Genomic DNA, 13,569 nt, shown 5'->3' with positions numbered 1-13,569 from the left:
TCTCCCCATCCTAGCCTGGGGCCCTATCATTCCCCACACCCCCCGAGGAGGCTTGGCCTGGCCAGGGGTATACTCAGACAGTGTGGGAGCTGAGACCCTGGCTGGCCAGGAAGCCCACACTTCCCACACTGTGGAAGGAAGCCCCGGGGGCTTATGGATGACCCGAGGGAGCCCACAGACAGGACACAGGAGTGAGGAAGCAACTCCCTCCACAAATCCTCCATAACTCCCCATCCATAACATGAAGTGAGCCTCAGCAGGTACAGATCTTCAACCTGTCACGAACCCTTTCTCCTCCTGCAAAGAGAGAGGAGCAGAGACCTGGACTCTTAAGCAGTCTTTCTTTTTTTGGAGGGGAGGGGGGCAAGTGGTACTGGTTTTGCATTTTGGGTAGCAATATCCAGTTTCTTCTTAAAATAAGGGATAAAGAAAGTATTAGAAGAAAGTGCTTTTTGTACTGTCTCATCAGGGTGGTGAGGTCCTGAACCACTGGGACCTCCAGGAGACAAGGAAGAAGGCAGGGCTCAAACTGGGGGAAGGGGCTAGTTTAGGATTCCCCCACAGACCCTCTGTGTCATTCTGGGGTCCCATGACTACCCAGGAGGGGGGCCCAGGTGCCTTTGCAGGCAGGGGGTGGGGATGGGTGGAGCCCCTCAAGGGGCCCCTGCAGCCTCCACCATCAAGGGACGGTCATGTGAGAGGGGCACCCAGAGCTGTTAGAACACACACATTTCAAGAGTGGCTAGACAATATCTACTCCAGGTAGAATCTCAAGAATTTGAAGTTATACTAATTGAAAATATGCAAATACACTGTATGAGACCACCCTGAAGCCCACCTCAAGCCCTTCGGTTGCTGTCTGCAGACCTGCCTGCCTTCCAGTGGGTAGGGGAAGCTCCCCTTAACCCTAAGATGGGGAGTCATCGTTCTGTGGGCTAAGGGTGGGGTGTGTGGCACATATCCCTCCCCAGCTTCCAAACAGATGGTCTTTCCACCAACAGGTAAAACCAGAAAAGATCCACAGTGTAGTCTGTGCCAGGGACAGGGAGGTGCCCCCCAAGTCAGGCCCCTAACCCCCAGGGGCTCTGCCCATACCCAGAAGAGCCAGCCTGTGGATCTGACACGTTCCTGGGCCGTAACTCACCCAGATGATGGCGGGTAGTGGCTACCTCCTGGATGAGCAGGTGTCTGGCTCCTGCTGGGATCTCAAACATCTTAATGTAACCTTTGTTGAGATATAAGGGGACAAAGCCAAACGAGGGGAGAGGGGTCACTGGGGTGCAGAGAAGGCTCGGAGGACCTTGCCCTTGAAGGTAACTCCCAGGCCCCTTGCTTCATGGGCTCCAACAGCCCACCCAATGAGACTCAGCCTGTGCTTGGCAGTGCGGGACGATCCTGCTACAGCCAGCTGGGTGCAGGGGCTGAGGGGCAGAAAGCAAGAGACCATGGCTGCCCCACAGCCACAGCAGGCAGTGGGAGAGTGCCTTCGGTAGGCCCCTGCCTCAAACAGGCATCTGAGACCAACCCTGTGCACTTGTGTCCTAGTACCCTCTGCGCTCACCCTTCACCTGGGCCCCACTCTCCCTGACCCTCACGCACCATGGACCCCGGCTCAAGCTGTCCTGACTCACGATCTCCCACCATTCACCATCTAGATCCTCTCCCAGAACAGCCATGAACCCAGACAGAGCTCCGAGGACAGACAAGTCTGGCCTATGTCCACCCACTAAGTGCTGTAGATATTCAGGCCCCGGGGCCAGAAGGAGGTGCTCACTCACCTAGCTTCTTAGGTGAACGGGTGAATGTGCCCTTGACCACTTTGCAGCGAGTGTTGTCCCCTCCACACATGCCACACTTGTCCTCTTGCTTGTTGGAGCCAATCACCCCATCACAGCCTACTTTCTGTGGGGGTGGAGAGGGGGTGCAGTGTACACTGAGACCCCTTCCCCACTTGGGCTCTGGCCTGACCTCTGTCCCCAGGGCATTAGCACCTGTTCCCTGGGCATCCCTTCTTAGCAGTTCCCAATTCGGGGGAAGGAGACAGGGATTTGGAGCGAGATAGACTCTGAGTGCCCATCTAAGGAGCAGCCACTTCTCACTCATTCACTCATCTAGACAGTATGACTTCAGAGCGCTCTGCACAGTCTAAACAGGGCCACGCCTTAAGACTGTCCTGACTTGGTAAGCTGTCCTCAGGATGAACGATCTTGTCCCAGGCACTGTTACCTCAGACCTGGCCTCTGCCACTGGCCCCAGAGCCCCAGCACAGCCTGTGCGGCAGCCCCCAGGGCTCCCACCCACAGCTCAGCCCTGGACGCCCAGGCTCCACATGGCCCTCTGGAGCATGATGCACTCTTTGGTCTGTCTCTGGGTACCCAGACAGGAAGTGTCAAGAGCTGGGTGAAACATATTTGCCTTCATTTGCTCAACAAATACTCTCAGCACAGCTCAGTCCAGTGGCAGCAAAGATTCCATACTAAGTGGGCACATTCCTTTGCTCAGGGTCACTGGTAGATAAATGCAGGTTCTTTGCTCGCTAAAGCCGTGGCAGCACACCCTTCCCAGGACCACAGAAGCTAGAAAGGGGGCATGCCCTGATGGCCTGAGGTCACTTTCATACCAATGTCCACACCCACAGTCTTCCTAGCTTAGCAGGGAATATGACCTTTATTCTGTCCCCTTACCTGTCCTATAGTGTGCCATAGCATTACATGTTTCCATCTCTGCCCTGGCTGCTAGGAAGCTCAGAGCCACTTCTCACCTCCAGGTCCTCCTATCACCACCTCTGGAGAGACCCTCTTCCTCTCCCTTTGCTCTGCGATTTCTGACTTTTGTCTTGCAAGGAAGGACTCTAGACCGGTGGTCCCCAACCCCTGGGCCGTGGACCAGTACCGGTCCATGGGCCATTTGGTACCGGTACGCAGAGAAAGAATAAATAACTTACATTATTTTCGTTTTATTTATATTTAAGTCTGAACGATGTTTTATCTTTTAAAAATGACCAGATTCCTTCTGTTACATCCATCTAAGACTCACTCTTGACGCTTGTCTCGGTCACGTGATACATTTATCTGTTCCACCCTAAAGGCCGGTCCGTGAAAACATTTTCTGACATTAAACTGGTCCGTGGCCCAAAAAAGGTTGGGGACCACTGCTCTAGACCATGACAGGGCTAGAGAGCAGTGGTTCATGCATCATTTTTGAGTGTGTGGATAGAAGTTAACAATCTTTGGTGTTACTGATCTTGTGGATGGAAAAGGGGCCACATGCTGAACCTGACAAGGTCAGGGAAAGCCTGCATGGTGGCCTTGCAGACGCAGAGACCTAAAATAACCACACAGGATGGTCAAAAGTTATAACTTTCTAAATCAAATCAGTTCCTGGTGGGTAGTTATGTCCTAAGGAGGTATTTTTCTCTAACAAGGAGGTATTTTTCTCTCACCTTAATCTAGCTTGTATGTTGTCTTTTTTTTTTTTTTATTTAAGTGAGAGGCAGGGAGGCAGACAGACAGACTCTTATATGTGCCCAACCAGGATCCACCTGGCAAACCCCCTACAGGGTAATGCTCTGCCCATCTGGGGCCAGCTTGTTGTTCAGCAACTAAGCTATTTTAGTGCCTGAGGTGAGGCCATGGAGCCATCCTCAGTTCCCAGGGCCAACTTGCTCAAATTTTTGGAGTTATGGCTGTGGGAGGAGAAAGGGGAGAGAGGGAGAGAGAGAGAGAGAGAGAGAGAGAGAGAGAGAGAGAGAGAGAGAAGGGTGAGGGTGAGGGGTGGAATGGACCAGGGTTATCTGCTGTCTTTTGCATCTGTAATAATGTACCTGATGACATGTCTTTGAAATGTAAGGGTCATCTTCTGCCTTCTCAGGGCAGACATCTCACCAGAGCAGGGAGCAACAAATCCCCTTGTTATTTTTGTTATCATGCAAATCGTTAACTGTTAACTGACTTGTTCTTGCCTATGTAAAAGAAGTGTCGCCTGACCAGGTGGAGGTGAAGTAGATAGAGCGTCAGACTGGGACGCAGAGGATGCAGGTTTGAAACCCCAAGGTCACCGGTTTGAGTGCAGGCTCATCAGTTTGAGTGTGGGGTCGCTGGCTTGAGTGTGGGATCACAGACATCACCCCACGATCACTGGTTTGAGCCCAAAGGTTGTTGGCTTGAAACCCAAGATCCCTGGGTTGAGCCCAAGGTCGCTGGCTTGAGCAAGGGGTCACTAGCTCTGCTGTAGCCTCCTGGTCAAGGCACACATGAGAAAGCAATCAATGAACAACTAAGGTGTCGCAACGAAGAACTGATGCTTCTCATCTCTCTCCCTTCCTGTCTATCTGTTCCTCTCTCTGTCTCTCTTTGTCTCTGTCACAAAAAGAAAGAAGTTTCAGCAAGTATGTTTTTACTTTTTATCCAATCCCAGAGATTTCCCCACTTTACTTTTTCCTGCCTTCTTGGTCTAACACCAATCAATTTCACATAGCCCCACCCCTTACCTCTTCCCCTTTGACTCTAATGTATAAAATAAGTGGTGAAACCACCATTTTCCGGAGCACTTTCCAAATCTGTTGAGACTTTGCTTCCTGGCAATTGTTGACAGTTTGGCTCAAATAAACTCACAAAAAATTCTTACAGATTTGGAAATTTCTTACATTAACAATCTATATCACAAGCCTTTTGCATCATTTTTGGAAGTGAGCAGGATGAAAAACAATAAAGTGAACATGTTTGTTTTTATTTTAAATAATTTCTGAGAAAAAAAATCAGCAAAGCAAGGGAACATGATAAACTGGGGGGAAAATGTTCTTTTAAGGCAGAGAAGTTTGAGCTGAAAGCATTCCATTAGCCACTTCTCAGAGACTGCTTCTGATTCCACGTTTGCAGCAGGAGTCAGAGCAGCCCACTGTCAGGGATGTAGTCAGAGTGACAGGAGGTGGTCCTTGTAAAGAGTCACCTACTGCTTGGCAGAGTATGTCCTCAGTGAAGAACGGGGGTGGGGAGGACAGTAGAGAGAAGGAGGGGGAGGGGAGAAGAGCCCTTTGCAGGCCAGAGCAATGGCAATAGTATGATTTATAATAAATACATATTTGGTCTCCATCCACTTCTGGTACAGTGCTCCTAAAATGTTAGGAATTTCCTTTGCTGAGCACTACTAAGGTGCCTTTGGTTACACAAATGAGGTGACTTTAAGAAGCACCTAAGGATGGGGGTTGGTTGCCAAGAGAACCAATCATGTTGAGTGGTTGGAAGTTTCAGTCTTACCCCTGGACCTTCAGGGAGGGGCTGGAGATTCAACCAATCACCAATGGTCAATGATTTAATCAACCACACTGTAAAACAGGGGTCCCCAAACTTTTTACACAGGGAGCCAGTTCATTGTCCCTCAGACTGTTGGAGGGCCGGACTATAAAAAAAAAAACTATGAACAAATCCCTATGCACACTGCACATATCTTTTTTTTTTCTTTTAATTTTTTTCTGAAGCTGGAAACGGGGAGAGACAGTCAGACAGACTCCCTCATGCGCCCGACCGGGATCTACCCGGCACGCCCACCAGGGGCTACGCTCTGCCCCTCTGGGGCATCGCTCTGCCGCTACCAGAGCCACTCTAGCGCCTGGGGCAGAGGCCAAGGAGCCATCCCCAGCACCCGGGCCATCCTTGCTCCAATGGAGCCTTGGCTGCGGGAGGGGAAGAGAGAGACAGAAAGGAAGGAGGGGGTGGGGGTGGAGAAGCAAATGGGTGCCTCTCCTATGTGCCCTGGCCGGGAATTGAACCCGGGTCCCCCGCACGCCAGGCCGATGCTCTACCGCTGAGCCAACTGGCCAGGGCCTGCATATATCTTATTTTAAAGTAAAAAACAAAACGGGAACAAATACAATATTTAAAATAAAGAACAAGTAAATTTAAATCAACAAACTGACCAGTATTTCAATGGGAACTATGCTCCTCTCACTGACCACCAATGAAAGAGGTGCCCCTTCTGAAAGTGCTGCAAGGGCCGGATAAATGGCCTCAGGGGCCGCATGTGGCCCGCGAGCTGTAGTTTGGGGACCCCTGCTGTAAAAGTATAATAAACAGAGCCACTTTAAAAATAAAGCTGGAACTGTCACCCCACAGGAACTCCCTGGCAGGTCTTATGCCTCAAACTTTTGGAATATTAAAAAAGCAAAACAACCTTTGGACTGGGCCTAAAGCAACCTTGCGTCCCAAAGGACTATTTCCAAAGGTAACCAAAAAGCAGATATTATGACTACCGGACTGATGACTATTGGACTGAAAATGAAAACTTGTTTAGAATTAACACCACTGTGCATTCCTGCCTGAATCAATTTTTCCAGAATAGCTATTCTTTGATGCCTGTTGCCTCTCACTTTGCAAAACCTTTTATTTTTTGGTTAGCATATCTGGCATCACAAACAGGATCTCAAGTGATCTCGCCTTCATGGTCCAGCTTCCCCTGGAATGGGGTGTGGTACCTTCAGAGCCTCTTTCTTGCCTACTGCCTCCATGGACTGTTTTCTCATTGACTATGAAACCCTTTTAGGTTCGGACATCCCTACTTTTTGGGTTGAGGTTAAATGCCTTTCTCTGAGATAAGAAGGAGGTTTTTCCTTTAAGGTGAGGTCATTGCCCCAGGTACTGCCATGTGGTATGATGCCTCAGGAGCAAAGGGAGGCTGTTTCCTGATAGATGGGCACTCACTGTGGACTCCTCTGTTTCCTTTTCTTGTCTCTGTTTGTTATGTTGTTATAAGAAAAATACTGAGGAAGGAGGGGCAGGACCCCCCTCTTCCCTGAGAAGGAAGAAAAGAATGCAAAGGAAAGGAACCTGGAGGGGTAACTGAGTCAGCCAGTTATAGGTTAACTACAGTTCTCTGAAAGGTTCCCTGGAGCTGGCTGTAAAACAAAGCAAGAAGAACAAGACTTGTATATAGCTGAGACCAGTGGTCTGGAAACTCCTTCCTCCACTGAAACTTAATCTCCCCTTCCGAAGTCGTAAGAGTGACATATACCTCTAGACAAAGGAATCACGAGCCCCTTGCTTGAACACATGTGTTTGTAAAACATAATTTTTATGTTTGCTTGCTTACAGTTTGCACTGGGGGCTGGGCAGCGCCAGGTATATGTGGTCTGTGAAACTGCAAATTACCTTCCTGCTCGGGAAAGGCCATTGTTTTGCTAACGTTTGCTGGAGCAGAGGTTTTCATGCCAGAAAGTTTTGAAAAGAGAGAGGAAAAGAGGCAGAGAGAGAAGCCATGTTTGCAGAGTGAGAGCAGAGAGAATGCAGAGTGCTGAGAGAGAAGCCATGCTGGCAGAGAAAGAGAAGGTGTGCAGATGGGGAACCAGAGGTGAAGGGCTCTTGTGAGCTCCACTGAGCCTGGTGAGGCCTTTGATTCTAGGAGGAAATGGAGAACATTCTCCTGGTTGTGGAACCAGATAATGTGTCAGGGCTTTGTGAGCTCTGAATGAGTGAAAAGGAGGTGTTTTCCCTGTGTGTTTGCTCATTGGCCGGTGCGAGACTTTAATAATAAAATGGCGCGTCATTTTTTGGCTCCACTGTTTCTTTACCGTCTGCCTGAATCCAATGAGAACCTGAACCTGCATGGCCACAATGGCCGCGGCTTCTGGCCTTACAACATGTGTTCTGTAAAAGGTATATAAAGTGTAAGAAATCTAACTTCGGAAATCTCATGGTTTATTGCCTCTTTTGGGGTCATGCTGCTCCGCAAGCTTTAAAATCCTACTTCCTTCATTAACTTGTCTGGGCGTCTCTGTCCCCCTTGATTCCTGCTTCAATATTTCATAGGAGAGAAATCCAAACAACTCTGGGACAATGGAATACATTCTTTGGTTAATATGCAAAAGTGTCTGAAAGACCAAATAACTTCTAAATGAATCCTAAAGGTAACTTTGCCCATCTGAGTAGGCACTTTAAAATTTCTTAGTGTTTAGGTTCTAGTCAGATAGTTCAGTTGGTTAGAGCACCATCCTGTAATACCAAGGTTGTGGGTTCAATGCTGATCAGGGCACATACGGGAAGCAACCAATGAATGTACAACTAAGTGGAACAACAAATGAATGTTTCCCCCACCCTCCCTTCCCTCCCTCCCTCTCTCTCTTCTTTCTGTTCCTTTAAAAATCAATCAATAGCTTGACCTGTGGTGGCGCAGTGGATAAAGCATCAACCTGGAAACACTGAGGTTGCCAGTTCAAAACCCTGGGCTTGCCTGATCAAGGCACATATGGGAGTTGATGCTTCCTGCTCCTCCCCCTTCTCTCTTTCTCTATCTCTCTCTCACTATCTCCCCCCTCCTCTCTAAAATAAATAAATAAATAAAATAAAAAAATCAATCAATAAAAATTTAAAAAATAATAAATAAAATAAAATTTCTTATTCTTTCTCCCACCTGAAACCTGACAAGATATTTCAAAGACTTTAATTAAACTCTATGACCAGAAATTTGGCAAAATTAGAAGTCTGATGAGATTTTTTTGAAGTCCTTTCAGTAACTTTTAGAGTCTGCCTATAGAGGTCAGGAACTACACAGACTACAACTGCCTGAGACTAAACAAACCAACGGACGAAAGTGGGAAAGAGAGCTTTTCAAAACACAAGGAGCTAAATGAGTTACCTTGCTTAAACAGCACCCCTCCTTAGAAACTGTCTATCAAGGACAAATACAAATCTTAGAGGTTTAACTACTTTAATGAACAAACTTAACTTATTCCAACTGTTACAAATTAATGGGGTTTGTTGTATTTGTCTCATGGTTTAAATTTTTTATAGTGAGAGACAGACATAGACAGACAGAGAAAAGGAGAGAGACTAGAAGCAGCAACTTGTAGTTGCATCACTTTAGTTGTTTATTAATTGCTTCCCATATATGCTTTGATGGGGAGGGGGTGGCTCCAGCTGAGCCAGTGACCCTTTGTTCAAGTCAGCTACCTTGGGCTCAAGCCAGCAACCTTGGGCTTCAAGCTAGCAACCTTTGGGCGCAAGCCAGTGGCCATGGGATCATGTTGATGATCCCAGATCCCTCACTCAGGCTGGTGACCCTGTGCTCAAGCTGGATGAACCCAGACGGAATCTGACAATCTTAGGGTTTCGAACCTGAGACCTCAGCATCCCAGGTGGACACTGTATCCAATGTGATATTACTGGACAGGTTTGTTCTGAATTTTACTGGGGTGACATTAGTTAACATAACTGTACAGGTTTTGGGTGCCTAATTCTACAATACATCTCTATACACCACATTGTGTGTTCACCCTCAAGTCAAGTGTCTATTCAGGTCCTTTGACCATTTTTTAATTGGATTGTTTGCTTTTTTGGTGCTGAGTTTTAAAAGTTCTTTTTTTTTTTTTTTAAATGTTGCTCTTGATTTTATTTATTCATTTTTTTTTTTAAGGAGGAGAGAGAGAGGGATAGAGAGAGACAGAGAGAGAGAAGGGGGGAGGAGCTGGAAGCATCAACTCCCACATGTGCCTTGACCAGGCAAGCCCAGGGTTTCGAACGGGCGACCTCAGCATTTCCAGGTCGATGCTTTATCCACTGTGCCACCACAGGTCAGGCGAGTTTTAAAAGTTCTTTATAAATCTTGGATAATAATCTTTTATCAGATGTATCAGCGAATATGTTTTCCCATTCAGTGGGCTGTCTTTTCATTTTGTTGATTTTTTTTTTTTTATAGCTGTGCAAAAACTTTTTACTTTGATGTAGTCCAATTTGTTTATCTTTCCTCTTATTTCCCTTGCCACAGGAGAAAATATTGCTATGAGATATGTCTGAGGTTTTACTGCCTATACTTTCTTCTAGGATTTTTATAGTTTCATGTTTAGTATTTAAGACTTTAATCCCTTTTGAGTTTATTCTTGTGTATGGTGTAAGTTGGTGGTCTAGTTTCATTTTTTTTGCATATATCTGTCCAATTTTCCCAACACCATTTATTGAATGGACTATTTTTACCCCATTGTATGTTCTTGCCTTTTGTCAAAGATTAATTGACTGTGTAGATGTGGGTTGATGTCTGGACTCTCTATTCTGTTCCATTGATGTATATGTCTGTTTTTATGCCAGTACTAGGCTGTTTTGGTTACTATGGCCATGTAGTATAGTTTGATATCAGGTAGCATGATTCCTCCAACTTTGTTGTTCTTTCTCAAGATTGCTGTGGCTATTTGGGGTCTTTTATGATTTCATCTATGTTCATCAAGGATGTTGGCCTATAATTTTCTTTCTTCATAGTAAGTGTCTTTATCTGGTTTTGGAATTAGGATAATGCTGGCTTTGTAAAATGAGCTTGGAAGTCTTCCCTCCTCTTGAATTTTTTGGAATTGTTTGAGGACGTGTGTTAGTAATTCTTTGAATGTTTGGTAAAATTCGCCTGTGAAGCCATCTGGTCCAGGACTTTTGTTTGTTGGGAGTTTCTTGATTACTGCTTCAATTCTACCAGCTGTAATTTATGTATTCATATTCTCTGATTCTTCCTGATTCAGTTTTAGAAGATTGTATGTTTCTCAGAATTTATCCATTTCATCCAGATTGTCCAATTTGTTGATATATAGTAGTTTGTAATATTTTCTTACACTGTATTTCTTTGGTGTCTGTTGTTACTTCTCGTTCATCTCTGATTTTATTTATTTGGGTCCTCTCTCTTCTTTCTTGATGAATCTGGTTAAAGGTTTGTCAGTTTTATTTATCTTTTCAAAGAACCAGCTCTTGGTTTCACTGCTCTTTTGTATTTTTTTTTTTTAGTCTCTCTTTCATTTACTTCTGCTCTGATCTTTATTATTTCCTTCCTTCTATTCATTTTGGGCTTTGATGGTTGTTCTTTTTCAAGTTCCTTTAAGTATATAGATAGATTGTTCATTTGAGATTTTTCTTGTTTCTTAAGATAGGCCTGAAATGCTATAAATTTCTCTTAGGACTTCTTTCACAGTGTCCTATAGATTTTACAATAGGTTGTTGTGTTCTCATTTTCACTTGTTTCAAGGTATCTTTTGATGTGTTCCTAGATCTCATTGTTAACCCGTTCATTGTTTAGGTGCATGTTATTTAGCCTCCATGTCTTTGCATGCATTTTGATATTTTTCTTGTGGTTGATTTCCTGTTTCATGCTATTATAGTCAGAGAAGATGCCTGATATGATTTCAATCTTCTTAAACTTATTGAGACTTGTTTTGTGTCCTAACATGTAGTCTACCCTAGAGAATGTACCATGAGCACTTGAAAAGAATGTATATTCTGCTGCCTTAGGGTGAAAGGTTCTGAAGATATCTATTAAATCTACCTTATCTAATGTGTCATTTAAGGTTGCTATTTCCTTGTTGATTTTCTGTCTGGAAGATTTATATATTGATGTTAATGGGGATGTTAAAATCCTCTACTATGACTGTATTGCTGTTGATCTCTCCCTATATGTCCATCAATATTTGCTTTATATATTTAGGTGCTACTGTTGGGTGTGTAAATGTTTACAAGGGTTACATCCTATTGTTGTATTGTTCCCTTTATCACTATGTAGTGTCTGTTACTATAGCCTTTGTTATATCTATTTTGTCAGATAAAACTGATATCCCAGCTTTTTTTATTTCCATTTGCATATAATATCTTTTCCCATCCATTTATATTCTGTCTCAGTGTATCTTTTGTTCTGAGGTAGGTCTGTTTGTAGACAGCATATATACGGGTCTTGCTTTCTTATCTTGCGGTAATTGAAAGATGTGCACATGTAAGTTATGTAAGCACATCTCTTATTCTCTTGAATGTCTTTTTTGTGTGTGTGTATGTGTGTGAGAGGAAGGGAAATAATAAGGCAGACCCCAGTATTCTTCCTGACTGGGATCCTGTCTGGGGCTGATGCTTGAGTACTAAACTATTTTTAGCACCTGAGGCTGATATACTCCAACAGAGCTATCTTCAGCACCCAGGGCCATGCTCGAAACAGCTGAACCACTGGCTGCAGGAAGGGAAGAGGGAGAGAAGGGGGAGAGGGTGGGGGAGAGAAGCAAATGGTTGCTTCTCATGTGTGCCCTGACCGGGATCAAACCTGGGACAACCACATGCTGGGCTGACGCTTTATTCACTGATCCACTGGCCAGGACTTCTGCACGTCTTTTGAAGTCATTTCATTTTTAACTTTTCTGAGATTTGATATTCTCTTAATTGACAGCATCTACTTGGATATTATTTTTGACCCAGTATTAGATTCTTTTAAAATAAGAGTTTCGCATTCCCCTGTAATGTTAGGACTCACATAATTCATTGTACTACTATCCATCTTTGTGTTTGCAATCTTTCCTTTCTGTCTCCTTTATTCTCTAACTTTTGCAATGTGTGCATGCCTTAATGTAAATGTATGTTCTGATTATGTAAAAACCATCATCTTTGTTGTTACCATTCAAAATTGCCATTCATTAAGAGAATTCTTAACCTCTTCTTTATCTTATTTTATTTTTTTTAGCGAGAGAGACAGAGAGAGAGATGGAGAGAGGGACAGATAGAGACAGACAGACAGGAAGGAGAGGGATGAGAAGCATCAATTCTTCATTGCAACACCTTAGTTGTTCACTGATTTGCTTTCTTATACATGCCTTGACCGGGGGGCTCCAGAAGAGCCCACGACCCCTTGCTCAAGCCAGCCCTTGGGCTTCAAGCCAGCGATCTTTGGGCTCAAGCTAGTGACCATGGGGTCATGTTTATGATCCCATGCTCAAGCCAGTGACCCCGTGCTCAAGCTGGTGAGCCCTCACTCAAGCCAGTGACCTTGGAGTTTCGAACCTGGGTTCTCTGCATCCCAGTCTGATGCTCTATCCACTGTGCCAACACCTGGTAAGGCTCAATCTCTTCTTTAATTGTCAATGTCAGGAGAGAAGCTAGCTACTGCTGCTCAGATACAAAATTAGTACTCTGACTTCTCTGTTATGTTGCAACCATTTCTTAGTTGCCATTTAAAGCTTCTTCTACTACTCAACGTTCCCTATGCTTACTGCCTATATCAGTCATATTAAAAAAATTTTTTTTCTTTGTCTTATTATGTCCCAGGATTAGCCAGTTTTTAGAAATGATGGCACTAGGTTAGTCTGGGAGTATGCCTTTATGATGCAAACCAGCCAGTCCCTAGCCACCTGCTTTCTTTCACACATCAGAATAGTATTTCCTCTGCTCCAAAATTGTCTTAGGGCCAGGCAGCAGGCAACTAGACAGCAGCCCTGTAGCTGAAGCCTGAGGGAGTTATTCACACTGGCCAGTCCTACACTGTCTCCCTTGCCCTACTTGGCCTTCCCCACAGAAACCCCAGTGAAAGCTCTGGTACCGGCTTTGCCGGCTCCTTTCTGCCTCGCGACCAGCTCTGGTGCTTCCCCACCATGGCTTTACAAGACATGACATGACATGACTTTTTCTCAAGAAATGTAATAAATCCTTCTCTCAGTGGCACTGGCCTCTTTGTGTCCTTATTGTCATCTCTATGAATCAAGACCCCACAGGTACAGAGGAAACAGTGCTGTTTTTGTCTCTGAGGATTTGGAGCAGACCATGGGGCCTGGCCTCTGTGCAAGGGTCAGCCTGAGCCAGT

The 13,569-nt window shown here is 45.1% G+C and overlaps 1 protein-coding gene across 2 annotated transcripts in view; it reads right to left on the bottom strand.

The window, feature by feature from the left end:
• The window catches only part of ADAMTS2 (ADAM metallopeptidase with thrombospondin type 1 motif 2), a 225,713-nt gene that overhangs the window by 18,334 nt on the left and 193,810 nt on the right, over positions 1-13,569 (bottom strand). For both annotated transcript variants that reach the window (XM_066266495.1, XM_066266498.1), the window contains exons 14-15: positions 1,779-1,902; positions 1,145-1,225 (exon numbers count right to left, since the gene is read on the bottom strand). In XM_066266495.1, the coding sequence (XP_066122592.1) occupies positions 1,145-1,225; positions 1,779-1,902 (205 nt within the window). The remainder of the gene's footprint in view (positions 1-1,144; positions 1,226-1,778; positions 1,903-13,569) is intronic.

This window comes from Saccopteryx bilineata, chromosome 1, assembly GCF_036850765.1.
Source record: "Saccopteryx bilineata isolate mSacBil1 chromosome 1, mSacBil1_pri_phased_curated, whole genome shotgun sequence".
In the NCBI taxonomy this organism is placed as follows: domain Eukaryota; kingdom Metazoa; phylum Chordata; class Mammalia; order Chiroptera; family Emballonuridae; genus Saccopteryx; species Saccopteryx bilineata.
The sequence above is the reverse complement of the archived record's forward strand: the minus strand, read 5'-3'. Positions and strand labels throughout refer to the sequence as shown.